This window comes from Alternaria metachromatica, assembly GCF_023757995.1.
Source record: "Alternaria metachromatica strain BMP 0045 chromosome Unknown scaffold_8, whole genome shotgun sequence".
In the NCBI taxonomy this organism is placed as follows: domain Eukaryota; kingdom Fungi; phylum Ascomycota; class Dothideomycetes; order Pleosporales; family Pleosporaceae; genus Alternaria; species Alternaria metachromatica.
Genome location: NW_026055499.1, coordinates 749,701 through 776,375, shown reverse-complemented (window position 1 = coordinate 776,375; position 26,675 = coordinate 749,701). Strand labels below are relative to the sequence as shown.

The window sequence follows — 26,675 nt, the reverse complement described above, 5'->3', positions numbered from 1 at the left end:
TCGTCCGGACGCGCTTGACATCCAATATCTCGGTTTGCCTACCATCTCGCAAAACGCATGTCCGTGAATCTGTCATCACGCAGAGAATTGCATTGAATGTTTTTGTCATGATTCCTACCGACACAGTATATCCTAATGTACAACTTAGGCGTGTACTTCAGGCGTCAGGTACAACTTGGAGGCAGCGACTCGCTTCGTATGTGTGAACCGTATATCCAACCATATCCATGAGGCCCTCCTATGATGTCTGATCCATCTCCTCATCTCCGTCCTCACCGTAACTGTCCTCGTCATCGCCGTCATTACCATCCTCATCCCACCTCTCAGGGTAACATCCATACAGTCGTGCATGCTCATAGTCTTCGTCCGCAATACGCGCATGCTCCTGTCCCCGGGTATAAGCCTCGTTCACGAAATACGGCCGCGAAGTCGCCAGGCCAAGAGAAGGCTCAGAGCCCATAGCAAGACGACTTAACGCCGCCGCACTGTTCGGGACGAAAGGTTCAGCCGATGGAGATAGCGCACTTGAAGCCGACGTCCCAAAACCATACGGATTCTCCATAGCTTGAAAGTCCCCGGTATTACCAAACGTGCCCGCTACCTCTTGTCCCGTAAATGGCATTCCGATCTCATTCTGCACCAGTTTCTTCGTACTCCATCCGTTCGCCTGAGACAGATCTGCATAGTACTTCTCGTTTTGGCACTGCTCGCAAAAGTACGTTCCGTGTCTAGCTTTCAGCTTGCCAATTCTATCGAGGCAGTCCTTGTGGTACCAGCGCACTCTGCAGTCCTTGTTCATACACTGTGTGATCTGGACCTCGTTGGTGCGAGCGGGTTTGCGGCAGGAGCAGATTAGGTCGGTTTTAGCGGGCAGATGCTGGAGGTGGGCTTCGAAGGCTTCTTTGGTGACGCCAAATGGCGCGGTATAATCAGCGGCTGGGTCGCGTTTGCGGTACATGGGCGCCTTCGGTGAGTGTTTCTTGCCTGCGGGTTTTGACGGAGGGCTTGGCGTTTTCTTATTTGACGATGCTTTGCCTTTGTTCTTCACAGGCGTATACTCGCCGCCCGGTCCATCTGGGTCATATTCCTGTTCTGATATGTCGGATGGTACATCGCTCAAGTCCGTATCGTCACCATCGACGTTTTTGGTCTTGACCGCGCGTTGAGGTGTCGAGGGGCCCTCAGGATTTATAACTGTGAAGAAGTTGCGGATGTCGGTGCCCTTCGCACTGGCCATACTCTCTCGCTTTATACGGTGACCGGTGAAGAAGCCGCGGACAGCGTTAGTATCGATATCGCGACCGAACCTGCGACTACCACTGCCGAAATCCGGGATACTGTCTGGTAGCAGTGTCTTGCTGCCGAGCTTTTCGTAATCTTCGTGTTGTACAGACTCCGGATCTCGATGGACGTAGATGCGCGTCTTTGAGATGAGCTTCTTTGGGGTATCAGGAGTCGGCGGCGGGGTGTTGTAAGGGAAGCCCAAGGATGGGAGTGGGGAGTAGATACAGTTGAGACTAGTTGAATCCAGCGGAGTTGTGAAAGAGCGTGGAGAGCACTGTGGAGAAAGCGGTTCACCAGCGCTCCTTTTGTCCCCAACGAAGAGGACATTGTACGCACTTGTCCATGAGGCCTCGCGATCCTTGAGCGTAGGGAAGATTCCAAGACTGTGGTAGGACGTGTAGTCAACGGGCTTCGTATGTGGAGTTTCGTCTGGGGCGCCATCGAGGTATAGCGAGCCAGTGGTTGAACAGGGCAGCCCTTCAACGCTCCAATCGTCCCTCAAGTCGCCACCCTCCCTCAGATCGTACAAATCTTCCTTCGATGTAGGACGCCGAATAGGACGGATTAGGGAGTGGAAGTGTCCAGCTCCTTGAGGTTGATCGAAGAGCCCCTTTGTAGACAAAATCAGTAAATACTTTCATGCATGCGACAAGGTTGTCATGATGTTGGGTTATCGGCCGTAACATACATATATAGGATGTTCGACGAGACGCACCTCCGCATGCCTGTCAACAAGCTCTCCGATGCAGCCCAGACAGTAGGTGGGCAGCTGCTGACCTCGAGACACCAGATTTCTAACCACCTGTGTCCACAATGGATCCTTCATCCTTGGTCCGCTGCGGCGAAATGGAAAGATCCTACCGGCAGCTACGATGATATCTGAGACCGGCTCAACAGTTCCCCAGTCAAGCAGCGGCTCGAGTGTGACGACGCGAGAGTGTTGAGCTTGTCCAATGGCCTTTCTCTCTGTATCCGGACAGGAGGGGTTGCCGCAGGTTTCCTTGGAGTTGTCATTGAAGATGAAGACGACGTCGCACATTATTTGATATCGTGTTCCGGATCCTCTTCCTTCGAGGAGCTGTGTGATGAGCTCTGCATGCTCAGCGAGAACCTGATCACGGCTCCAGCGATAGGTTTGGGCAGGGTTCATAAGCCTCAAAGATTGATGGCCTGGCTTTGTAACGCGAGAAGGCTTCTTCCAGAGCGTCGTTTGCAGCTTGAGATATTGCTCGGCGCTATCGTCTGGCGTAGGCGTTGTTATGCCCCGATCCTGAAGGAATTGGACGAATGCTTCACTGGCTTCCTTGCCGATCTTAGGGAAAAGGTAATGGACGCTCCATTGATCATCTTGATTAGTGTAGAAACCTTCGAAGGGCCAGTCGCGAGAGCGCTCGCCCGACGAAGCCATGTCGCGCAGTAGGGTCTATGTTGTTAGCATAGGCTGAACTTATCCACAAGATGGGAGCATCGGTCACGACTGTCGCGTGTCTGGACGGGGAAGGGGCGCGTGCGGGAGGTCGCTCTCATGCGAAGGGTCTCATACGAAGGGGACGGTTGCAGTGCCAAGGCCTGACAGACTCAGCCTGTCGCACAACGAGCGTTGACAGGAGACGCTCGTACCAGTTTTGAAGACTTTTTCGACCTTTTGGCTTGCTCTGAGTGGGCGCCAGTATGAGAAGAACGGTAGCGAATTGGCATCCATCGGAACACGTGTGGAGCGGAGCACGTCAAACGCACCGAAAGTACCACGCGCGGTGAAAACACACGTCTTGAAGTGAAAGTGAAAAGTGAAAAGTGAAAGGAGAAGAAAACATGTCCGAAAACCGCACACCGCACTTGACCAACTCGCATACCTTTTGGGATTTATGCTTTGACACGACCATACGCCCATACGGTATGGTCCAGAGACATGGCTGAGCTGTGAGGATATTGGTAGTAGCGCAAGAGCCTTTGCTGTGGATATGGCCAGGTGTTAGACATGCTTGCAACTCTCACTGGATTTTGGACGTCGATGTTGGTGATGGAGTTACCCCACGAGAGCATATGTGCTCGTGTTCGGGGTTCCTCCATTTGCGATGTCTTCCGTTTACAGAATGGCATTGATCTCGTTGCCGCTCACCATGCCCTCTACAGTCGCCTTCAATATCTCACCAAGGTTCTTGATCGACGTTGTCGAAAACCATGCCACATGCGGACTCAAGGTAATGTTGAGGTCCTTTACGTCTTCCTCCAGCAGTGGGGTATCTGCAGGTCCACCAAGTGGTTCCACCTGGTATACGTCGGTCGCATAGCCGGCTATGCGCCTCTGCTTCAGGGCCTGCACTACAGCAGCTTCGTGTACTATGCCGCCTCTCGCGACGTTGATTATGACAGTATACGGATGCATCTTCTCGAGCTCGGGAGTAGAGATGAGGTTGAGCGTCTCGGGGGTTCGCGGTAGAGCTAGGACGAGGACTGTGGAGTTGCGGAGCACATCGTCAAAGGGTATGCGGTCGTCAGAGGCGTCAGGGGCTGGGAGGCCGGTGTCTACGGGAGGCGTCGCTGGTGTCTTTCGACTCGCGATAAGTACGCGCATGCCCAATGCTTGCCCTAGCGCAGCTATTCGCTTGCCTATCATCCCGTGTCAGCTCAGGACATCTCATCCTGATTAGGATATGAAGACCTACCTATGCCCCCATAGCCGATAACGCCCATCACCTCATCTTTGCAGGTCATCGGAGGCATGCCGTCCGGCAGACGCATGTGATCCTTCACGCTACCCGCCGTCTTCCATTCGCTGGGGTGCGCACGAGTGATGCGATCCAGCAAGGCGGTGCGCCTTCTGGATGCAAAGTATAGACTTATGGCATGTTCCGAAACCGCGTCGAGGTTTGCCCCCGGGCAGTTTGTAACGCGAATATTGCGGGCCCGGCAGGCGTCCAGGTCCACAGGGTCTGTTCCGGTCGCGGATATGGCAATATAGCGGAGGTTCGGAGTAACACTGGGGCGCAATGTTTCGGCATCAAGCTTAATGGTGGTAGTAATTATTATCGTTGCATCGTGGATGCGCGAGTGGAGCTCTTCACGAGTCGACGTGGTGTTGTACGCTGTCAGTTTGTGGGTTGTGGAGGCCGGGAAGGTGAATCCGTGGATGGGGAGGGGCTGCTGATGCTCCTCAAGGGCTACAATCTCGTGATGCATAGCGACACGGTTACACAGCATTCGGCGCAAGGCTGGCGCTGCTCCAGACGCCCATTATCGCCATTTTATGCTGGCGATGGAACGCCTCATGCTGCCAAGTTTGGGTTTGGGTCCGCTACTGCCGCATGCGACATGTTAGGGCGCGTCGTCAACGGAAGGAGCGAAGGAGCGAGGGGAAGGCGCTGGGCAGGTGTAGCAGCAAAGGCCGACTCCACTCTGGCATGCCGACACTGACATCTCCATTCACCCCTATCTCGGTATCTGGGCTGGCTCCGCAAACGCCTCGCATGTGTTTTTCAGCGCGTTATGCACACGCGACCAGTGCCCCGGACTCTACCCACGAATACGGATCGTGTGCCGAGATGGACGCCCGCTGGACGCCCGCTACGACGCCAATCTCGAGCCATCGGCAACCCCCATTGGCGCGCAAGCCAGCAACTGGCAATGGAAGTAACATCACCCCACGCGTTCACTGCGATTGCCCTGCAAACTCTGCAACAGCCGAGTGAGGCTCAGCAACGTGCGCACCTCCAAAGACCACGTCAGGGTCCTTTCATCGCCGGCTACTCGTCGGCACACGGCGGCTCAGCTTCTGGCCCACTTCTAGAAAAAACCTCAACACCTAGGCGACGGAACGCGGATGCATTAGACTGTAGTTCCCACTCAGTCGGTGATTTTCTCGGCGCAGTAAAACAGCCCTATCCGGCCACCCTCCACCAGCAATTGGCCCGCCAAGCTCCGCGTCTGTTGCCATCTGAAATTCGGGTGGGTAGTCTAAGGCGACTTGTCTACATGCTGGCTAGCGGGCCTGGACCATGCGCCGACTGACGTGCCTCTGCAGCCCTTCAAAGCCTGCGCTGATCCGCCGCTGGGGACATGTCCCAGAGCTTTGCTTTGCGACAACTCCCCAACTCTCCCTCTCTCTCAGGCCCCCAGACCCAGGACCAAAGCGACACGCCCCTCATGTCCGACTACAGGTACGGCACGCAGTCAGATGCGTATGCCGCTGAGCACGACCACTCTCTGCGCAACGGCGCGCCCGAGAAAGAGACCAAGCTGGGCAACACCTACTCTGGATCCGGAGACGATGTCGTTCCCGCTGATGCCGACAACCTTCTGGCTGCCATGGGCTACAAGTCGGAACTGATCCGATCAAGATCCACTCTCCAGGTGGCCTTCATGTCCTTTGTCCTGGCTTCCGTCCCTTACGGCTTGGCTACCACCCTCTACTACCCTGTAGTTGGCGGAGGTCCCACCAACATCATCTGGGGATGGCTCGCCGTATCGCTTATCATTCTCGCGGTCGCCGCATCCCTTGGTGAGATCACCAGTGTCTACCCGACCAGTGGTGGTGTCTACTACCAGACCTTCATGATCACGCCGCCCGCCTATCGGAAAATCGCTTCGTGGATCTGTGGCTGGTGTTTCGTAGTTGGCAACATTACCATTACTCTATCCGTCAACTTTGCTACCGCGCTGTTCCTTGTGGCATGCGTCAATGTCTACGAAAGCGAACCTGGTGTTGGTATCATGGCAGGATCACCCTACCAGGTCTTCCTCATCTTCCTTGGCATCACACTCCTTTGCAACGCCGTGTCTGCCTTTGGAAACAAATACCTACCATGGTTGGATGTGAGATTCCCCCCAAACGGCTACCGGATGTGTTACTTACAGATATCTAGACTTTTGCCATCTTCTGGACCTTTGCTGGTGTGATTGCCATTATCGTCTGCATCCTTGCCATTGCGAAAAATGGTCGCCACAGCGCCGAATACGTCTTCACTGAATTCGACCCCTCCAACTCCGGATGGATCCCAGGATGGTCTTTCATGGTCGGACTACTGCACGCAGCCTACGCGACTTCATCGACCGGAATGATCATCTCGTGAGCCTCCCCTACTCTGCCCAAGCAACTTGCAGCAGATTTTCCTTGCCCAATGCACTTTCCCAAGCGACTATCCCATGCGACATTTCCTAAGCGACATCCCAAGCAACACACTCCATCGCGACATTATACGTGTCTACAAGCGGTAACTCTTAACAACAATTGTCCAAACGCTAACACATTCGTAGCATGTGCGAAGAAGTTCGCGAACCTGCCACTCAGGTCCCCAAGGCCATGGTCGCGACCGTCGCGTTCAACACCGTTGCCGGCCTCGTCTTTCTTATCCCTCTCGTCTTCGTACTGCCCGACCAAGCCATGCTCGCAGGTCTTTTGTCCGGCCAGCCTACGCCTGTCATCATCAAGGAAGCCGTAGGGTCCTCCGCTGGTGCCATCGGACTTCTTGTTCCCCTCCTCGTCCTCGGTCTGCTTTGCGGTATCGGCTGCACGACAGCTGCGTCTCGCGCTACCTGGGCCTTCTCTCGTGACGGTGCCATTCCCGGCTACAAGCTGTGGAGGGTCGTCAACACCAACCTTGATGTCCCAGTCAACGCCATGATGCTCAGCATGGTGGTCCAGATCGCTCTCGGTCTCATCTACTTCGGTGCTGCCGCCGCTTTCAACGCCTTCTCTGGTGTTGGTGTCATTTGTTTGACACTGAGTTACGCTGCTCCCATCTTTGTCTCGCTCATGACTGGCCGTAAGCAGGTCAAGGATGGCGCGTTCCATCTCGGCATGCTCGGCACGTTCTGCAACGTCGTTGCCCTTGGTATGTTACATCACTATTTCACTGTCATAGCGCAATCGCTAACAACAAACAGCCTGGTCCGCCCTTGCAACTCCTCTGTTCTGCATGCCCACTTTCCGCGAAGTTACCCCTGCTTCGATGAACTACGCCTCTGTTGTCCTTGCCGCCGTCGTCGTCATCTCAACCATCTGGTACTTCGTCTGGGGAAAGAAGAACTACGAGGGCCCACCTACGCACGAGGATGCTGTCCTCGAGGCCAGGAGAGCCAGCATGGCTAGTCGCTAAGTTCCATCAAACTCTAGATGAGACATAAGAGAGGCGGAAAAGATGAATGAGCCGTCTCTCATCTCGCTACCAAGTGAAGCGAAACATTGACCCACATGTATATTTCCGCAATAGCAAATTCGATACCCCAATCCATTCTTTGAGCAAGCAACTTACAACTTTGTCCCTTCATGACCTGCCATGGCGATCGCAAGACTGGGCTTTCACAAGCTTGACGTCAAGCTCCTCATCTCTACGCACAGAAAGAAAAAAAGCTTGACCATCGGACCCGGAAAAACCGGCACCATGCACGCGCCGCCTCCACAGTCCCATGTCCACGATATGTCACTACCTCCACAAAGCCCACAAAGTCCATAGACCTCGCAAGCAGGCTCCATGTTCCCATTTCCGCCCCCATCAGGCCCCGGCGCTTCCTCGTCGGCCAATACCGGGACCATCTCAATCTTGATTAGTGAACCCGACCCACACGTCATTTGGAGTTAGTGCAGCATAGCCGCGAAAATATTTGATGGGACCGGTGCATGCAAGCGTGCCCGCTAGACAGTCCCGCTCGGCGCTAATGCAATGTGGTTCCAGTGACCTGGCCTGGTGGGCTCTGGGACGGGCTGGACGGGCTGGACTGGATTGGATTGAACTGGACCCTCGTACGGTTGGATGGACTGGCGCTAGGGTATTGAGGTAAGGCCGTGACGTTATGCGTGAGGATTATAGATGGAGATGGGAATGAATAGGAATACAGGCGGAATCTACATATGGATCGACAGGGTTTGTCACTGTGCAGAGTGAGTGCATCTCCATCTCCATGAAGATAATAGTAGGATTTCTTTGAGTGTTCTAGATATAACGCCAACGAGCCATCTCACCACCATCCACCCTCTTCATTATGGCTCTCAACTCCATTTCTGACTTTGACTCAGCGGGTTCCTTCTGTACTTCACCTACGCGCCTAGGATGAAGGATACAGACAGGACTGCCAACAGGCGTTAGGACTCTAGATCGTGAAATAAGGTTCCTACTTGATGTTGGTGCGTAGGGCCGTCTAGGTCGTCGTGATATGCGTGGAGGAGGATTCGCGATGAAAGGATCCTCTAGGGAGGTGACGTCGGCGAAGTCGTGGAACATAGGTGTCGTTAAAGTAGGAGTATTCCACTTCCCTGGCTTCCCGTCCATCTCATCATCCTCAACAACCCCATCAAACAATCTCCCCACCGGATTCCGATTCCGCACAAGAATACTCTTCCTCTTGCCTCCATCCTTCTTCCCCACCCCAAGTCCAAGCCCATGTCCATGTCCATGTCCATGCGGACTAAGACTATCCCCAAACTCAACATCTCCCCTTCTCCCGTGCCTGCCCCCATCAATACTCCCATTCCCATTCCCATTACCACCACCAACTGGACTCGACATATCCCCCTCCACCGGCGTACCAAACGTATCCCTTGAAATACTCGTTTTGATAGAATCAGTAGCAATAGACTGCGTAATAATAGGACGCTGGTGCACAATCGTCGAGTCTTCCGGGGGCGAGGGCAATGATAAATCAGCATCGTAGTCGATCCACGGTGCGACTTCGCGGATGTTGATGCCGGGGAAAGTGGTAGCTGAGGCATGGGTATGGGCGCTGCTGGCGTTTGAACCAGCAGGACTGGCATGTCTGCGCGGTTCGCCGCCTGTTGTGGATACATCGGCTTTACTGTGTGTGTTTGTGCGGTTGGGTTTTGCGGGGACGAGAAGCGTGTTGCTTTTGCTCATTGTAGCGGTCGTGGTGAGGGGGTCGGCTTCGGGGACGGATTTGGGGGATATGACGTCTTCCTTGTCGAGGACGTGGACGTGGGCTTCTTCGTCGAAGTGGAGGTGTTTGAATATGCCTCTGCGTGGTTCGTTTGGTGGAGCTTCTGTTGGTAGGGGTTTGGGGACTACGTGCGGTGTGACTGGTGGTGCTGTCTTGAGCGGGGTTGAGAAATCGCCTTTGTTGGCGCCTACGGGAAGTGTGCTGTGTGACTTGCGTTTGCCGTCTCGGTTGACTTTGCGGAGGCGCTTGTATTCGGCGTAATCGTCTACTTCGGTTGCTGTGGGTCGCTTGGTGACTACGGCCATGGGCACTGAGTCGGTCCTCTCAAACAGGACGTCGAACAGGATATCGCCTTCTTTCCATTGCCCACCAGCAAGATTACTGCTTTTGGCTTGCTTGATGGACCAGCCTCGGACGCTGTACAAGCCTTCATATCTCACACCTGCTTTTGGTCCCCAAACGCTGTTGATGCTGTGGCTACGAAGTACCCTGACGGGATCTCGACTCTTGGGTGTAGCAGAGGTAAGACGGAACTTGCCTTTGTCGTTCTGCGGAACACGATAGGTAAAGCGTTCTTCGGACGAGGCTTCAATCTCGCCCGTATCCTTGAGTAGAAGAGCATATGCACCGTGTTTGTCGTATGTCGTACCGCCATCGCATGCCTCAAGCCCGATGATACCAGCATGGTGTGCGAACAGAGGGTTAATCCACCACCTACAGCAAACATCAGTCCATCTGCGTAGTCTCTCCAAACAACAGTTCGTTTGACTTACGTCCCAGCCACAAACCCCAAATCCCCCAATTTATGGCTCCTCTTCGGATGAATCTTCTCCGGACAAGTCTCCGCCCAGCGCTTAAGCAACGCCTCCCTAGAATACTCATTCACACTAGCAATCCCCTCCAACCTGCCCCCCCTCCCATACAAAAACGGATGAATCTCGCTAAACGGCCCAAACTTCGCCGTCCAACTGTCTACAATCTTGTCGCAGTCGTCGCACAACCTGCTCGGCCAGCGCGTCGCCACGCCCGCAACGTCTTGGACGGCTTTGTGGATACCGGTTGCGCGCAGGACGGAGATGGTGATGTTTTGGGCTTGGCGGAGGGCGACGAGCGTTTCGTGCAGGGTGAGCACGTCGTCTGGGCGGAGGACGTCCGGGCCGTCGCGGGCGACGCGCAGGTCGAGTTCGTCGCGGATCCAGCGGGCTATTTGTTTGAGGCGGGGGCGGGAGAGGTCCGGGTGGACGGGGGGAGTGACGGGGAAGGTGGCGGCGGTGTGGGTTGTGGATATGGTTAGGGGGCTGGAGAGACTGTCACGGAGGGCGGGTGTCATGGTGTTGGTGCTGATGTGTTGGGGGTGTCAAGATATGGAGTCGTGTTGCATTGAATAATGGTAAGGGTTTGGCGGAGAAGGAATAGGTACGGCCAGTGTATTGAATGGTGTAGTGAAAGGGTGGCTTTCGTACTGGTTCGAGGTCTGAGGTCCTGGCACCAGCTGCCCTTTCCTCTGCCATGAGGGTTTGAGCGCCTTCCCATTTCTTTCATATATCTCAGTGTTTGCGCTTCTTCTTTTTCCGCTTTTCAGTCCCTCCAGCTGCCGATGTCTCCACAGGCTTTACTGTCTCTTCAACCATCTCATCACCACTAAACCCATTGAATTCCTCATCTTCAACTTCTACAGCTGCAGTTTCCATGATCGGTGCCGAATGTGGACTGCCATCCCTGACAAAGGCAGCAACGAAGAAACCCATTGTGCCTTCTTCCGTACCCTTATCACACCGAATGCACGCTTCCAGTACGTCACTCTTCAAAGATTCACCCACATCAATCTCCAGTTTCTCGTCCTCCCACACTCCGCGTCTATGCCACTTCTTCATCCCATCGACTTGCTGATCTCTCTTGAGAATCGACCAGCCCCGTTCTTTTGCGACAGAAGATGCCAATGCCTGGAAGACAACGCCTTCGTTCTCTTCGAAGTGTATCGAACAGGTGGAGTACGTGATCTTATGCGCGTTGTCGAATCGCATAGCATGATTGAGGATGTGGAGCTGGAAGGATGATAGAGCTGTCAGTCGTTCGGCTAGCTTGCCGTGCATTGGTGTCTCTTCAGGTGTCGAGTCATCCATATCCAAGTCAAGCGCCGCTGAAGGGTCAGCTTCCTTAGGCTCGTCGTCTCTCTTCCGCTTCTTGCCCTTCTCAGGCTTTTGCGGTGCTGGGCGACTATTTGGTAATTCTGGTAGATGCATCTTGATTGCATCGTCACGTCCAACTATGCCAGTACCGGAGCAACTGGGATCGAGCAGTATAGCACCGACGTTGGCATACTCGTCGGATCCAGGCTTTGCCGCGATAAAGTCGCTACTACCCTTGACTTGAACGATGCTGTCCGCTGATGCAAGCTTGACCATCTTCTGCAACGTGAAAGTTCTACCCTTGTCGCGCTCGAATGCAATGACCTTCTGTTCTTCACCCGGTCGCCTCCGGTCAGATACGATAGCTGCCAGATGTGTTGTCTTATTTCCTGGTGCCGCTGTAGCATCGATAACGTCGCCATCGTCAGGCTGCGGGTCTAGCAGATAGGCTGGAAAGCACGAAGCCTTGTCTTGGAAGATAATCTGTCCCTTCGTATACGCGATTGACCTGCTCAGATCAATCTTGGAGGGTAGCGCGAGCAGGTTCGGTATGTTGGGGTCTTCGTAGTATATTTTCGACTTCTTAGGCGCAGAAAGCACTTCGCTCAAATTCTCAGTCTTGACAAAGCCGGCAAATGTGGTCGATAGCTGTTGCTGCAACGTCGTCTTGACGGTATTGATGCGCACCCAGCGAGGATGGCGGCTCTTGGGCGCATCACCCTCATCCTTCTCCAGCTCGCCATCGTTCACAGCCTCCCTGAATGCCTCTATGGTTGCGTATCCGTACCGTATGCGGGCTTTCGTGAGCTCGGCGCTCAGACGGGCTTTGTGTCTGGTGATGGCGAGTTTGAGGACATGGTTGGCGGCTGCGGCAACACCGTTCTTCGCGAGCAGCAGATCGTGGGTAAGAAGGAGAGCGAGGATTGGAGTGAGCTATTACAAAACACGTTAGTAAAAGAATGCGACACAGAATATGGATATCAAACTACCCACCTTCCTCTCCTCTGCCAGCAATTTAGTCTTCTCAATCACATCCTTGAGCACGATGGACCATTTCGATGTTTCCGCAATGAGCGCAAACAATTGGCCTGGTGTGCTCTTCAAATCTTTCTTGCCGTATATTCGCGACTTGAGAGACCCGCCTGTGTTCTCGGTGTTTGCGAGGACCGCCGCGGCTTCGTAGTAGAGTGACATGGAAGCTGTCGCATGCGCATGCGAGAGAAGAGTCGCGAACTTTTTGGCGTTAGGACCGAGCTCCGACTCTTTCCCCACACATCTCCGCGCGCCTGGGCCCACGCGACGTATGCGTATTTTTGGAAATACGCACTCGCAGACTCACTGTTAGTTTACCAGATTACTCGGACTTGGCTAGATCAGCTTTCATGAGGCTATGGCATGCGGCAGTGCCAGAAACCGTTTAAAATCTTCGTTTAGTAGTATGATTGGCCAAGAAGCCATGCTTATGGATCGTGGCATCACAACGGGTTATCTGGGTCATCTTGGGAGCATACATCGTAATCTAATCCCGTGTGCATGCACGGTGGTGTTGTATTCTCATACGTGAGCCAGCAATCGTAACGCCGTGATATGCGTTTTCATGTATGTGGAAATGACCTCCAACGCCCCCAAAATGTCCTGTGTCTGATGTTTCTGTAGTTGAAGAGGCAACAAAGTACACAAATGCTCCAGGCAGCATGCTAACTGCGAATCGCAGGGGTATATATCAGCTATAGTAGATAGCGCGTAGACAAGTCGTCTACGCCTTCTTGATCCTTTCCTCGTAGGCTGACCAAGCAGCTTTTCTGTATCGTTCTGCCTCCGCCTTGCGGTCTTGTGCGCGCACAATACCTCGCCCGACAATGATGACGTCGCAGCCTTGCTCGAAGATCAGCTTGCGAGGAGTGTTGTATTGTTGGCCTAGAGCATCGCCCAGCTTCTTGCCTTCCTGGCCTGGCGGTGGGAGCTGGCAGCCTGGTGTCATGGTAATGAAGTTGTCCTCTGGCTCAGCGTTCAAGCTTCGTTGCGCAATGAAGCCCATGACAAACTCGGGACGGCTGCGTGCGATCTCGACGGTCCGCTTCTGGTATTCGGGTGTCATGAGGTGGCCCTCGGAGCTCATCTCGGCAAGCAGCAGAAGCGACCGCAGGAACGGTGGTGGACCAAGTCGGATGAGCTCTGTTGCTACGTCCAAGTTGAAGACTTCTTCTCCATTGGTATTAGGCTCTGGACGCGGCGATATGCTCTCTGTCCGCATGGATATCGAGGTTGTCACGCTGACGACGCTGTGTTTGCGGTCGGCAGCCTTGATGCTCAGCCGCCTCTCCTCGCCCTCCATCTCGATGGGTGACTCAATCGCCGAGTTTTGTTGTTGTTGTACGAATTGATCGTCCTCTTCGTCATCATCGTCGTCGAGGCCATTGATTTGCCGTGTGGCAGAGATTTCGGTGTTTACGGACGTGTTGTACTTGGCGATGGTGGCATCGGCAGCCTTCTCGAGCGCGGTGACGATGGCTGGGCCAGGAATGACATGCGCGTTGGTGATCTCGGCCCAGAGCGCGATGCGGTGGTGTCCAGAAGTGTACTGCTTCTGTACGGTTTCTGTGCTGCGTTAGAGACTGCCCCGCCAGTGAATATCCTACGAGCCAACATGACATACCACCAATGTCCGCAAACTTTCGGTCTTCGAAGATGAGGAACCATTTCCGCTTGGCAATCTCTCTCAGTGCCTGTGCTGTCCTGTCCGACCAGTCGACGACGATGTCGCAGTGCGTCTTGAGCACGCAGATTGAGTCACCAACATCTTCGGCCAGTTGGAGGAGTTCGGCCGACGTCTCGACATCGGCGGAGAGGCAGAGGTTCGTCTGCTTGACGGATATCAGGCTCAGCAAGTACGAAGCCAAGGGCCCGGTCGTGGGTAGTGAGGCGCGCGCACGGTACGTGCTGGTGAGGCTCGGGTGGGAAGACATGACGGCGATCGGTGATGGACGCCCGCCGGATTTTGGCTTGTGTGTTTGAGAAGGGCCGATATATAGCCAACGCGTGTGAAGGAATGGATCGGCAGCGTGGTGTTGTTTGGCGAGTGTCTCCGCGGGGATGTCTCTGGTGAGGGGCACTGCTGTCGACGGAGGAAGGAGCGATGGACAGATCGGCAGGTGCGATGAGGCGTGTTATACAAAAAAAGAAAGCCACCCAGGAAGGAACGGGAAATAGCAGCCAAGTAAGAAATATAGCAATGGGAGGCTAACGTCGACGGTCCCGTCGTCGCAGGTCGAGGACGCGGGCGCCGACAGGCAGTGCGCACAAAAATTGCGCCTGTTCCTGGCACGGCCCGCTCAGCGCTGGTCGCAGATCATGTCTAGACGCGCAGTCGAACCGAAACCGTCATGCACCGCAGCCAGCGACCGCCCATAGACGCCAGAAATGCCACCCAAGCTGCGGCCTGCCCGGCTACCGCTCTTTGCACCACGGGCCTAGCCATGCACCTCTGCACTGACCGGATGAGCCTCCACTTCCCTCACCCGGCATCGCCTGCAACAGCTGTCTCTTAACCACTTCATCCGCTTCACCACCTCGTATTCCAGATCCTGCACCGCCTCCTGACCGGCGCTTTACTCATGTTCAGGGCTATTCGGCCATACTGCTAGCGTTGCCAACCGACTGCATGTCGCTTCCTCCTGTCATTACCCCAGCCACCATCCCGCTGTAAACCACCATGCCGTAGCCAGCGCTTCAAGCGCCACCGTAGTGCTGCCAGACACCCCACCGCAACGTTACGCCTGTCATCCGATTATTGCAGCCTCCTCGCCGAATTGCTCAACCTCAATTGCGCCGCTCCGAAATATCAACACGTCGACTCAAGGCCTTGGCAACGGCTGCACACCTGCAGCTCGCCAACAGTCCCTATTCGTGTGATGCCTGCGTGTGCTCCATCGGAAAGTGGGGCCCAGAGGCGACGTCGTATCATGCCCGCATCGCGATCCCCGGTTCTGATGAGTTGGTCGGTCCGTTGCTTGATTGTTGATATTGCTTCCCGTCGCTTTGGTGCTGCGTTCGCCTCGGAAGGATAGATATCCCGTCGCTGTTATGGCCCTAGTGGTAAACGATGTCAGGCCAAGGAAACCTCGCTCGGCTTCATTTTGTTCGGATCGTGAACTCTACAGCCGACGAGTACATGTGGAAATGAGAAGCCCAGAACACGCGTCAAATGGGCATTCTGACAAATCTAACAAGTATCTGATTGTGTAATCTATAGGATTCTAGTCTGCTACCCACCGTTCATCACTTGAACTTCTCTTTCCATCACAACAAGCCTTTAGATATCCAAAGGTACTCAACATCCATCTCAGTATGCTTACTATTCTTTCTTCTCTTCACAAAAGCATCAGTAACAAATGTTCATACCACTCGTCTCAGACTCATTATGCCAATGTCTACAAGGTCCCCGCTGTGGCGGCATTTTTCTTATGTCAATATGGTGTAGCAGTACTGTGACTATTTTTGACACACCCTGAAGGTATACACTTTGCCTTGAATGGACTGATTAGATCGAACATACTGAGTGCCTTCCGGCTATGTTTTGGTGTTGGAGGGTGCCTAATCATAGTCACCGTAGCATGCTCATGCGAAGCGGTCTACACATGACTTTGATGTTGCCCGTCACTACCATATTTTTCCTCACCTCGAACAGGTAATAGCAGTGGGAGGACAATCCTTCGACGAATGAGAGCGTCGGAACTCGAATATGACAGCCTAGAGGTAATTTCCCGTTTGCACGTTGCGCGAATTCCGACTTCACTGCGTCTTCTTCCACGAGACACAATAACAACCCCACATTTATTCCCTCACAACAACTTTCCTTCTTCCTTCCCTCTTCCCTTTACTCAAAGCTTTCAACAACTTCGTCGTCAATTCGCAGCTTTGCAGCTTACTTTCTCTTTCTTCTATCAAACCCACTCACATATACCTCGTCAAGATGCCTCCCAAGAAAGAGGTCGTAGCGGGTGAGGCTCTGCTCTCCGGCTTCTTGGATAAAGAGACCAAGCTGCTGGCCGCGGCGTTTCTGAGCTCTACTGCTCCCGACAAGGTATATTACATTACATATGCTATCTCCCGCATACTAACATGAGTAGTTCGATTACGATGTGATGGCTACGCTTACAGGCAACACTGCTGGCTCTCTCAAGAAGATGTGTAAGTAGCATCATATCAGCAGCATGTTAACTACGCTAATGAGATACTCCATCATGCAGGGCCCCCGGTCAAGAAGAAGGCTCTCGAGGCCCATCCCTCGTTCGCCGCCTACTTGGGACAAGCCGGTGTCGCCGCCCCTGCTTCTGCCGGTGGTGATTCCAAGCCTACTGCCGCCGCCAAGGTCACTAAGAAGCGCAAGGCTGCTTCCGAGGTCCCTGAAGATGCTGGGGATGGCGCCGAGGATGTTGCTCCTCCCGCTTCCGCCGCTGACAAGTCTGAGGCCGAGAAATCCGACTCCAAGAAGAAGGCTCCTCCTGCCAAGAAAGAAAAGAAAGCCCCTACCAAGAAGCGCGTTCCCGTCAAGGGCCCGAACGCCCCAAAGAAGGCAGCCAAGAAAGAGCCCGCCTCTGAGGAAGAAGTCGTCAAGGACAAGTCTGCCGAAAACTCCGCCGACGGCGGCGACGGTCTTGGTGAGTATTCCTACCTCAAAAACCTTGAGACATGGTTGAACAATACTGACAGTGAGTTAGGCGGCGAGATCGAAGACGACATCTAGAGACGCTCATCACTTCTTGCAGGCGCTCTTGGTTCCTGACGTTGTACACACGCAAATGGTAGGCATTGCCCACGTCACTGTACTAAGAAAAGGGACCGTATTCTTACATCAGCAGGAAGTTCTGGGTTGCGCACGATAGCATTGTGTGTCCTTTGGGTATATGATGGGTTGTGTGTTGGCGAAGGGAGTTTCTGGGTGGATGGTATGGCATGATATGACGATTGCTACCCCGGTGTTAAGGCTATGAGGGCTTTTGACGGCTTTTGTTGGGTATGGCACGCACTCTTCGCGTAGTCGAATCAACGATGATACATTCTACTTCCAAGATTCTGTGTGTTCGTGAATGTGCCGTGATGGATGTACTGCCGATTTCGGGTATGAACTTTGTGCCATTCGCTTTCCATACCGTATATAGACGTGGATATTAGTACGTAGATGGCGGTTCCCTTCATGCCTTTGTATTGTAAATCGTGTCGCGACTTGTCGCGTCCTAGCGTTGACATGCACACGTAATCAGGCACACAGACCAGCTGCCCTGAGATGTGTGACGGCAAAATTCCGCACCCTCAACCCCATCTTACAAACCCTCAACATGCCACCGACGCCCACGACTCGTACGCTGACAATCCAAATGCCGAGACCGATAATGCGCTCTTTTCTTCTGAGCATGAATATATGCCGCGTTCAGTCCCTACAGCTGCCAGGAACATGAGATTCATGCGCACCTCATCATTCTTCGCAACCATCTTCGGCCTCCAACGAACCACATCCGCAGAACTTTCCTCCAGCAACACGACCTTCAATCCCCTCCAAGGAATCCAGCAATTCCCAATCTCGTCCTACAGCAGCAACATGACGCGTCTGGCACCCGTCATCTCGCTCTCGCACGGCGGCGGCCCCATGCCTTTACTCGGCGACCCCTCGCACGCCGCCATCACCAAGTCGCTCAAGACAAAGGTACCCAAGATACTCAAATTGGGGACGCCTGAAGCGCCGAAAGCCATCGTGCTGGTAACAGCGCATTGGAGCACGAGCAAAGTGACCGTATCCAGCGGCTCGAAACACGAACTCCTCTACGACTACTACGGCTTCCCACCAGAGTCCTACGAGATCAAGCATGACGCGCCAGGCAGTCCTGAAGTCGCAGAGCAAGTAGCACAAGCTCTCAAAGACGCCGGTATCGAGTGTGAAAAAGACGACAAAAGACGTATGTCCTCCCTTATCTTCCCTATCCCCACATTTTCTAACAACACCACCACAGCATGGGACCACGGCGTCTTCGTCCCGATGAAACTCATCGACCCTACCGCCCACGTCCCCATAATCCAACTCTCAGTCCTCTCCTCCGAGTCCCCAACACAATCCTACGCCATCGGCCGCGCCCTCTCCTCGCTCCGCACCCAAAACATCGCCATCATCGGCAGCGGCTTCGCTACATTCCACAACCTACGCTTGATGTTCGATGGCACGTCACGGAATCCAGAGTTCAAAGCGCTGAACAAGGAGTGGAGTGGAGCTGTTACGGATGCGGCTATGACGGATAGCGAGCAGGAGAGGGAACGCAAGTTTGAGCATTGGAGGAAGTGGCCGGGCGCTTATACTATGCATCCGCGGGGTGGGGCGGAGCACTTTTTGCCGTTGATCGTTGCTGCGGGGGCGGCTGCGGGGAGCAAGGGAAGAAGCTATGCGGATGATTTTATGGGGACGGATATGTGGAGTTATTATTGGGATAAGTGAGTGTGTGGTACAGAGGAGGTGATATAGGGTAATGGGTGGTAATCAGGGAAGTGAGTGAGCAATACAGTTTCTTCTGTAAAACTTCATATCAGAATGAAGCTTTGGAGAAGAAACTGTATTGCTCACTTACTTCTCTAATTATCATCCATTAACGCTGTATGAGGCTTCAAACAGAGGTGGTGATATAGGGTAATAGATAATAATTAGGGAAGGAAGTAAGCAATTGAGTCTGTATTTGGAAGTTACTCACCGGAGTATCATCAAAAACAGACTCAATTGCTCACTTACTTCCCTGAGTATCATCTGTCAACGCTGTATGAGAGTATGTTGCGTCAGTGAGACTTCGTTACCCTACAACATCTTTCAAGCTGTAATCATGCTACTTATCGTATCCACGCCCATTTGTTTGGTATCACATCTCCCTCAAATCCACTCTCATCCCATCCCACCCCACCCCTCCCTTCTCACCCCTGAATAGGCTTCAACCCATACCACCCAATCACGCCCATCCCACCAAACGCACTCAAACAACTAAACACCAACGCCACAATCCCCCTCGCCGTGAAACCCTCCGGTAACCGCCCCGGACTCTTATTCTCACCGCTCAGATCCTCGTAATTAACCGTGTTGCCCGCTGCATTCCCTTGCGTGGGTACATGCCCCGTTTCACAAACGTCCCAGTGCGATTGCGGAATAGCGTTTGAGGAAGAAGGGGAGAGTTGGGCTTGGACGGCGAGCGGGGCTTCGATCATGGTGGCGGTTAGCCCGGAGGCTACGTGCCATTCTATGTGGCAGTGGAAGAGCCAGACGCCTTGGGGTTGGTGTTAGTAGGTGAACGCATATAGGATCGTGCAGAGATAACGTTGTGATGGGAATGTTGATCTTGGTGGTGCGTGGGAGTGAGTGACTTACCGGGGTTATCGGATCGGAAACGTAGCACGATATGTCCGTTTGGTCGGACGAGGACGGTGTCGCGTCGCATGGGTGTTGAAGGGGGTGTTGTTGTGTTGGTGGGGTCGTAGAAGCCTGCGTCGTCTTCGCTGCGGGTTACGACTTGGAAGGCGTGGCCGTGGAGATGGAAGGGGTGTCTAAGAAGCGTTGTTAGTATGAATGCATCATCTACACTTCGACATTGGCGTAGAGAGTGGACAATGCGAAGATGAGGGATATACGCACTTTCCAGGGTCATCATTGTTTAGCACGATTTCCACAATTTCGTTCTGAGCAAGTACGAATGCGTTTGTGTTGCTGCCGTAGATGGTGGGGTTGGTTGCGTTGGGCCCGGTGGATAGGACGGTGTATAACGTGGGTACCTTGGGGCTGACGTAAGTTACGTCGTTGAAGAAAGCGCTGACATATGTTAGTTTCTAGCAGTCCAAGTCCAAGCATGGGACAGTAGATCAGCGACTCACTAATTTGCCCCATCGTCTAGGTTATCCATCTTCAAGTCCAGCGTGATGGAACGATCAACATGATCAAACAGCTCTTCCTTATCGTGCGGTACCAAAGCGAAATCATCAAAAGGCTCAAATGCTGATATCTCTTTTGCGGCAGGCATGTCCTTTTTATCATCATAGACAAGCCATCCCGTGACATTGGGATTCAGCCCATCGGGTATAGCATCGAACAGGTCCTGGTCCATGCTTCCTACAAAGGCGAAGTTGGAACTGGTGTCGTTCTTGGCAGTGACAAGAACACTATACCGCTGCGCCGCGGTGAGATAGATCATATCTGCCTCCATGGGTTCCGTATACACGCCATCGACCTCGACAACGCGCATGGTATGATCCTCGAACCAGACGTACTGCGCAGCGAACGCACCCATGTTGACCAAGCGGAAGAGATACGTCTTTCCTGGTTGAATGGCGACAGTCAAGTTCTGAGTGTCGTTGAGCAATGCGGCTTGAGGTACGGGTTCCGCGCCGGAAGGATTGGCGATGTTGATGAATTCGCCCAAGAGATTGTGCATGAGATCGTGGTACCAATCAGAAAGTGTTATGACGATTTCTTCGTCGTAGAGATCTTTGAATGGGTCTTCGGGGTCGTGCACTATCAGAGGGCCTCGAAGACCATCTGGGTATTGGCCGCGCTCATGGCTGTGGTACCAATATGTGCCGGGTTGATCGACCTAGTTAGGTTAAAGACTGCTATGACTGTCCACCAGAGACTGCGCAACTCACGGTAAAGTTATATGTGAAGGAGCTACCTGGAGGAATACCACATTGTGTGACAGCAACAGGACCATCCATGTGCGTAGTTCCATTCATGTACAAGCCATGGAAATGTAGACTCGTTGACTCATTTCCTAGAGAGTTCTTTGCGTTGACGATGACCTGATCGCCTTTCGTGACTACGATGGGTGGTAAAGGCCATTGGCCGTTGATGCCAATAACTGGGCGCGTTTCCTGCCCATCGGGGTTCGCATAAGTCCATGCTATGTCGAAGTCATATGTGACGGTCGCGCAGGTAGCGACTGATAGTAGTAGGGAGAGCGGAAGGAGGAGGCTCGATGATGAGGGTGCCATGATGGCGCACGAGGCGAGTGCTGAGATTCAAATGGAGCCAGAACTCGTCGCGGATGATCAGGCTGCTCAGAGTACGACTGTACTAAGGAAGTTCATGTGCTACACCCACGTTAGTGCCGATCCAAGAACACTCTCGTCAGACGCAGGACGTAAGATCCGACGTGCGGAGATCAGATAAGACTCTCTAAGCACTTAGCCTCCACTATCTCAAGCCCGCATGCTTCGGCGCCGAGTTATCAGATCATCAGCCCATGTTCTCGACGGTCTGAAGGCGGCCACAAAGTGTCGCAAAGCGGGGCTTATGTGTTTTTCCCTCACGAACTAGACTTACCTCGGTCTGACGTGTTTGATCATCCCAGTATCAGATTGAATTTTCCACGTCTTGGGTAACGACTAGCGAGTTTGTCGAGCTTGATTTGCTGTGGGGTGACATTCACCGGGTGTTATCGGTCCATCTGATAATCTGGACCACGATCGGCCAGGGTCTGGGGTAAGCGACGGCGCCGAAGGACCAATAAGCCTGCGCTAGTCCGCGCCACGAAGTCTTGATTGGATTTGGCGTGCTGGGCATGTGAAGGTGCGGATCAGATAACTCGGAGGTTTGAGAAGGTGTTGGAGCATCTGTCGTCGGAAATAGAGCGGAGAAATGGGACTGAGGTCGGGTGTAGTTGCCTAACGCCAGAAGATGACAACCAGAGATATCGCAGTCGGAGTCGCAGCCGACGCAGCACAAAGCTGAAGCATGATCGGTCCGTCGTGATACCGGGAGAAACTCAAATTAAGAGGCAGGGTCGTCGTGCATGCCCGAACTTCGGCTGTGGTCTAACGCTATCGACACGAACGGCAGGCGCGTGTTAGCCACCCTCAGCTTCGGGAGTCGCTGCATGTCCACCCATCTGATTAGATCCGTCCTCTGTTCTTTATCAAATACCCAGTGAGGGTAGCAAACCACGCAACTTTGACAGTTCCAAGGTCCCTCAAGATGCCGAACGTCTTTGCTGTGCCAGGTATGTATGCGAGAACAGTCGGCTTCCACTTTGCGGTGCAGACCACGCCATCATTGCTAACGCTGATCAAGTCTTCTTCATTTGCTTCCGAGAGTGTCTGGAAACGAGCATCATCGTCTCGGTGCTCCTCGCCTTTCTTAAGCAAACCCTCGGCCCTGAACATGACGCGACAGTCCACAAACGACTCGTACGCCAGGTCTGGTACGGCGTTGGAGCTGGTGTTTTGATCTGCTTGATCATCTGCGCCGGCGTCATTGGCACCTTCTACACTGCTGGACGCAATGCCTTCGAAGCCGCAGAGAACATCTGGGAAGGCGCCTTCGCAATCCTCGCAAGTGTCATCATCACTATGATGGGAGCTGCACTGCTCCGCGTCAGCAAGCTTCAAGACAAATGGCGTGTGAAGATTTCCAAGGTACTGGAGCAAAAGGATTCGAAACTACCCATCAAGGGTAGGTTGAAGCGATGGTCGGAAAAGTACGCTATGTTCATCCTGCCCTTCGTTACCGTGCTTCGCGAAGGCATTGAAGCAGTGCTGTAAGTTACTTAAGTCTTGCCTTTGCATCGCAGAGCTGAACAGTCCATCAGGTTCATTGCAGGTGTCGGACTTGGCGCGCCAGCGACTAGCTTTCCTCTCGCCGTACTCTGTGGTCTCGGTGCGGGTGCCTTGGTCGGGTTTCTCATCTACAAGGGCGGCAACAAGACATCTCTACAGATCTTCCTCGTCATCTCGACATGCTTCCTCTACCTGGTTGCAGCGGGTCTGTTCTCGAAAGGCGTCTGGAATCTCGAACAGAATGCTTGGGTTAAGCTCGCTGGCGAGGGTGCGGCAGAAGCTGGAGCCGGCCCAGGTAGCTATGATATCAGGAAGAGCGTGTGGCATGTCAACGTAGGTCTTCGTTTTGACAGTAGCGCATTTCCGTATGCTAACTGCTGCAACAGTGCTGCTCACCATTGGAGAATGGCGATGGCGGGTAAGTAAATGCACTCTCATTCAACTGTTCTCTCGCTAATGGCATCGTTCAGTTGGGGTATCTTCAACTCTCTTTTTGGATGGCAAAACAGCGCAACCTACGGCTCCGTCATCTCGTACAACCTATACTGGCTCGTCGTCATCATCGGTTTCGCGTTCCTAGGTTGGAAAGAAAGCAAGAGCAGCCCGCCTCACAGTGCGCAAGCTGAGAGCATTTCTTCCAGCGAGGAACGCGAAACCACAGGAAAGAAGTCCAGCGGTGAAGGCATCACAACCACAACAGCGGTACGAGAGGTTGATTAGAAGAGGTGAGAAATCGCCGCCTCGAATATCAAGGCTGTGAAATTGTGTTGAGCGTATTTATAGATCTAGTGGGAGGCCTCGCTGTCAGCTAATTGGGACGATTGAGGGAAAAAGCTTGTTCGGGCCAAAGTGGGCCCTAATGCAACCCACTCTAAACGAGGCCTAGGCCGCCCCAAACACCCACGCACCGAATCCAAGATAACCGCCCCCTGAATATCATCCGAAACACCGTGAGATTGTGGCCCTCATTGCAGTTTGCACATCGAACGCGTGTCGTTGATCTTTTGCTGTGGGTCCCCGATTGATGGTTTGCGTTGACGTGACGATCATGTTGGGGACCGTTTGACAGATCTTCAGCTTACCTGCGAGGCGCTCAACGGTTTTCGTTACTAAAAACAAAAATACTACGCATGGCGCAAGACAGCGAAGATGACGGGCTGACACGACATTATTACCCATGCGCTGGAGCCGAGTTTCGTGGCGGAGTATACGCGTTCGGGTGTTGATGCACAAATTCAAGTATACATAAGTGGATGCTGCCTGCTCTCCCACGCGTTTTGCTCTCCTAGGTCCTCGCTCTTGCTTCTTGTCAATCGTTATTTCTGCATTCTTCGATCTAGTTTCAACGTTAGACGGCACTGTTCACCTGTTCTTTACCAACGTCTCCACAACTTCGCAATTACCGTTACGATGCAGTTCAAGAACCTCGCTCTCCTCACTGCCGTTGCGGGCACTGCTGTCGCAGAGTTCGCTATCATCACCACACCGTTCCCCACCAATCTCAACATTCTCACCGATGTATGTTCCAGTCTACCCACCCATTACATTGTGTAATCAATGCTGATCCACGATATTAAGATCGACGGTTACGCTTCGTCCGTGTTGAACGTAGTCGAGACGGGTCTCGCATCCCTCACCCAAGCCTCCAACCTCGCTGCCGCCAAATCCGCTCACGATGGTCTCAAATCCTTCGTTGCGACTGCTTCATACTCGATTCCCAGCGGCGTCACCGAAGTCGGTGCGCTCGAGACCCTCTCCGAGACACCGGCCTGGTACAGCGCGCTCCCCAGCGATGTGAAGAGCTACTACGACAAGTACAACCAAGAGGTGCAGAGGCTGGTCAACCAGGCTATCCTCGGCGAGAATGGCACTCTTGCTACTACCACTGGGGCTGGTGCCAGTGGTGCGTCTGCGACAGGTGCGAGTGCATCTGCTACCGGAACCGGTGCCGCCATGGCCAACGTAGTTGGCGTGATGGGTGCTGGCTTTGCTGCCGCATTCGCCGGTGTCATGGCCTTGTAAGCGTTGGGACGAAACGTTGAAGTTGGATTAGAGGAAATGGGATTTACAGGGCAGCTCGTTTATATTTCTTCATTGGGCTGCCCTTGGCTAGGGATGAGGTTGCCGCATGAGGCGGAACGACATCCGAATTTGTAGACGAGTTTTAGTTATGATACCTCTGCTTCTTTTCTGCACAGTTATGAGCTGCGAACGACAGGCCGCTCTTCCCATTGAGTGATGTCTTCTTGTATTGGCCATGTATTTACTCATCTATACCTCTAGGTCTATGTCCCTCCTTCTTTCTATGCACACAGTACATGTCTACTGTCCTGCAGCTTCAATAAGACCCACTACTGACCTGGACCCTTCGGCTGCGCCAACTTCGCAACCTCAGGATCCTTGGTAACCTCCTCGTACTCCGGTCTCGGCAGCTCAAACGCCTGGGTCGACCTCGCATACGTAATACCACCCAACCTAGATATCGGCTTGAGAACCTGTCCAGCATTAGCAACCTTCAACACCCACAGCCTTCACACTCAATACTTACAGCAGGATCAACAAGCACACCCTGCTCATCAACAGCATCCTCCCTGACCCAAAAGTTGACACCCTCCACAAATGCAGTAACACCCGTCTTCTTATCTGGCGTAGCAGGATTCTTACTCGTCCACTCCACCGTGTTCACCAGCTTTCCCTCAATACTAAACACGGCCTCCTTGACACGATCCGGCTTGACAAACTTACTCTTCTCGGCGTGCAACCCGCTAAACGCCCATTCACTCACATCAGCCGGCGCATTGATGCTCGTATAATTCGCCGCCTCGATGTACTCCTCCGTAATGATGTTGATAACAGCTTCCTTGGTATCAACCAGGTTCTTGAGCGTATCCTTAGCCTTGTCCATGCCGCCTGCAAAACCAAGGACGAACATTGGTGGGTCGTGGTTTACGAGGTTGAAGTAGCTGAACGGAGCGAGATTCGTGCTTTTTCCATCTGCGCTGATTGTTGAGACAAAGCCAATTGGGCGGGGGACAATGGCGGAGATGAGCAGCTTGTAGTTGTGTACTACGGGTCGGCCTTCTTCGTAGGGGTTGATGGAGCGGTGCGACTTTTGCAAGCTCGAGGGCTCGTTGGGACCGGAACCGGGTTGCCAGTTGGGTTTCGGGGTTTGCGTGTAGTGGAAGGAGGAGCTTGTGTCGAAGGGTGGGCGCGAGGCTTCGACTGCTTTGAAGTCACCGTGCGGGTTGCGTTTTATTTCCTTTTCGGCATCTGCTCGTCCGGTTGCCATGATGAGATCTGTAGTTGGGGTTGTGATTCAGGTGAAAAATTGTGCTATACTGATGATCACAGGAACGATGTTTTTATATCGATACCTAGGTATGGGTGCAACTGCCGTTTAGTAAAAGATGATCAATCGCGCAAAAAAGTGCTCCACGGCAAATAGCGGATATAATTCCGAGCCTGCAATTGCACAAGGGGCGGCCGCGGAATGCCCACCGAGGCTTTTTGAGCCGCCATCGCAGAAATCTTGGTAGGCCGCTTGGAACTAAGAAGTTCTATTTGCATTGAGGCTGCTAGAACACATATGTTTCTGGGCCGTATAGAAGGTTTGGCCATGGCCATTCTGACGGGTACACACGGCGATTTGCCGCAAGGGACGGGTTTGTCAACGTCATGTACCCCACCATATCTCTCAGCTACCCCGCCATGAATGATAACCACGCCAGAGCTTAGTGGCAGGGTCTACCACGGAAGCTGGAACTGAGGGGCATGGTGATGATAGATAGATAGCGTGACTGTACA

The 26,675-nt window shown here is 53.4% G+C and overlaps 12 protein-coding genes across 12 annotated transcripts; 5 read left to right on the top strand and 7 right to left on the bottom strand.

Annotated features, from left to right (window-relative positions):
• Positions 1–238: 238 nt before the first annotated feature.
• Positions 239–2,692, bottom strand: J4E83_004692 (uncharacterized protein; the record flags this gene model as incomplete). The annotated part of the gene is made up of 2 exons (XM_049331618.1): positions 239–1,894; positions 2,000–2,692. The coding sequence occupies 2 exons, from the start codon at positions 2,690–2,692 to the stop codon at positions 239–241; spliced, it is 2,349 nt and encodes a 782-aa protein (XP_049189392.1).
• Positions 2,693–3,370: 678 nt separating this feature from the next.
• Positions 3,371–4,008, bottom strand: J4E83_004691 (uncharacterized protein; the record flags this gene model as incomplete). The annotated part of the gene is made up of 2 exons (XM_049331617.1): positions 3,371–3,894; positions 3,951–4,008. 2 exons carry the CDS (start codon positions 4,006–4,008, stop codon positions 3,371–3,373), a joined length of 582 nt encoding a protein of 193 aa, XP_049189391.1.
• Positions 4,009–4,908: 900 nt separating this feature from the next.
• J4E83_004690 (uncharacterized protein) lies at positions 4,909–7,379 on the top strand (the record flags this gene model as incomplete). Its single annotated transcript, XM_049331616.1, has 6 exons — positions 4,909–5,229; positions 5,306–5,342; positions 5,393–6,096; positions 6,147–6,349; positions 6,538–7,115; positions 7,168–7,379. 6 exons carry the CDS (start codon positions 4,909–4,911, stop codon positions 7,377–7,379), a joined length of 2,055 nt encoding a protein of 684 aa, XP_049189390.1.
• Positions 7,380–8,213: 834 nt separating this feature from the next.
• On the bottom strand, positions 8,214–10,501 carry J4E83_004689 (uncharacterized protein; the record flags this gene model as incomplete). The annotated part of the gene is made up of 2 exons (XM_049331615.1): positions 8,214–9,885; positions 9,945–10,501. 2 exons carry the CDS (start codon positions 10,499–10,501, stop codon positions 8,214–8,216), a joined length of 2,229 nt encoding a protein of 742 aa, XP_049189389.1.
• A 217-nt stretch (positions 10,502–10,718) lies between these two features.
• On the bottom strand, positions 10,719–12,576 carry J4E83_004688 (uncharacterized protein; the record flags this gene model as incomplete). Its single annotated transcript, XM_049331614.1, has 3 exons — positions 10,719–12,233; positions 12,294–12,499; positions 12,573–12,576. 3 exons carry the CDS (start codon positions 12,574–12,576, stop codon positions 10,719–10,721), a joined length of 1,725 nt encoding a protein of 574 aa, XP_049189388.1.
• A 480-nt stretch (positions 12,577–13,056) lies between these two features.
• Positions 13,057–14,266, bottom strand: J4E83_004687 (uncharacterized protein; the record flags this gene model as incomplete). Its single annotated transcript, XM_049331613.1, has 2 exons — positions 13,057–13,898; positions 13,957–14,266. 2 exons carry the CDS (start codon positions 14,264–14,266, stop codon positions 13,057–13,059), a joined length of 1,152 nt encoding a protein of 383 aa, XP_049189387.1.
• A 2,006-nt stretch (positions 14,267–16,272) lies between these two features.
• Positions 16,273–17,046, top strand: J4E83_004686 (uncharacterized protein; the record flags this gene model as incomplete). Its single annotated transcript, XM_049331612.1, has 3 exons — positions 16,273–16,383; positions 16,430–16,490; positions 16,550–17,046. The coding sequence occupies 3 exons, from the start codon at positions 16,273–16,275 to the stop codon at positions 17,044–17,046; spliced, it is 669 nt and encodes a 222-aa protein (XP_049189386.1).
• A 501-nt stretch (positions 17,047–17,547) lies between these two features.
• Positions 17,548–18,783, top strand: J4E83_004685 (uncharacterized protein; the record flags this gene model as incomplete). Its single annotated transcript, XM_049331611.1, has 2 exons — positions 17,548–17,555; positions 17,751–18,783. 2 exons carry the CDS (start codon positions 17,548–17,550, stop codon positions 18,781–18,783), a joined length of 1,041 nt encoding a protein of 346 aa, XP_049189385.1.
• A 784-nt stretch (positions 18,784–19,567) lies between these two features.
• On the bottom strand, positions 19,568–21,308 carry J4E83_004684 (uncharacterized protein; the record flags this gene model as incomplete). Its single annotated transcript, XM_049331610.1, has 4 exons — positions 19,568–19,871; positions 19,960–20,133; positions 20,196–20,911; positions 20,964–21,308. 4 exons carry the CDS (start codon positions 21,306–21,308, stop codon positions 19,568–19,570), a joined length of 1,539 nt encoding a protein of 512 aa, XP_049189384.1.
• Positions 21,309–22,290: 982 nt separating this feature from the next.
• Positions 22,291–23,591, top strand: J4E83_004683 (uncharacterized protein; the record flags this gene model as incomplete). Its single annotated transcript, XM_049331609.1, has 5 exons — positions 22,291–22,315; positions 22,387–22,852; positions 22,904–23,204; positions 23,258–23,289; positions 23,342–23,591. The coding sequence occupies 5 exons, from the start codon at positions 22,291–22,293 to the stop codon at positions 23,589–23,591; spliced, it is 1,074 nt and encodes a 357-aa protein (XP_049189383.1).
• Positions 23,592–24,281: 690 nt separating this feature from the next.
• Positions 24,282–24,893, top strand: J4E83_004682 (uncharacterized protein; the record flags this gene model as incomplete). Its single annotated transcript, XM_049331608.1, has 2 exons — positions 24,282–24,389; positions 24,450–24,893. 2 exons carry the CDS (start codon positions 24,282–24,284, stop codon positions 24,891–24,893), a joined length of 552 nt encoding a protein of 183 aa, XP_049189382.1.
• Positions 24,894–25,222: 329 nt separating this feature from the next.
• On the bottom strand, positions 25,223–26,160 carry J4E83_004681 (uncharacterized protein; the record flags this gene model as incomplete). Its single annotated transcript, XM_049331607.1, has 2 exons — positions 25,223–25,366; positions 25,420–26,160. The coding sequence occupies 2 exons, from the start codon at positions 26,158–26,160 to the stop codon at positions 25,223–25,225; spliced, it is 885 nt and encodes a 294-aa protein (XP_049189381.1).
• Positions 26,161–26,675: the final 515 nt, after the last annotated feature.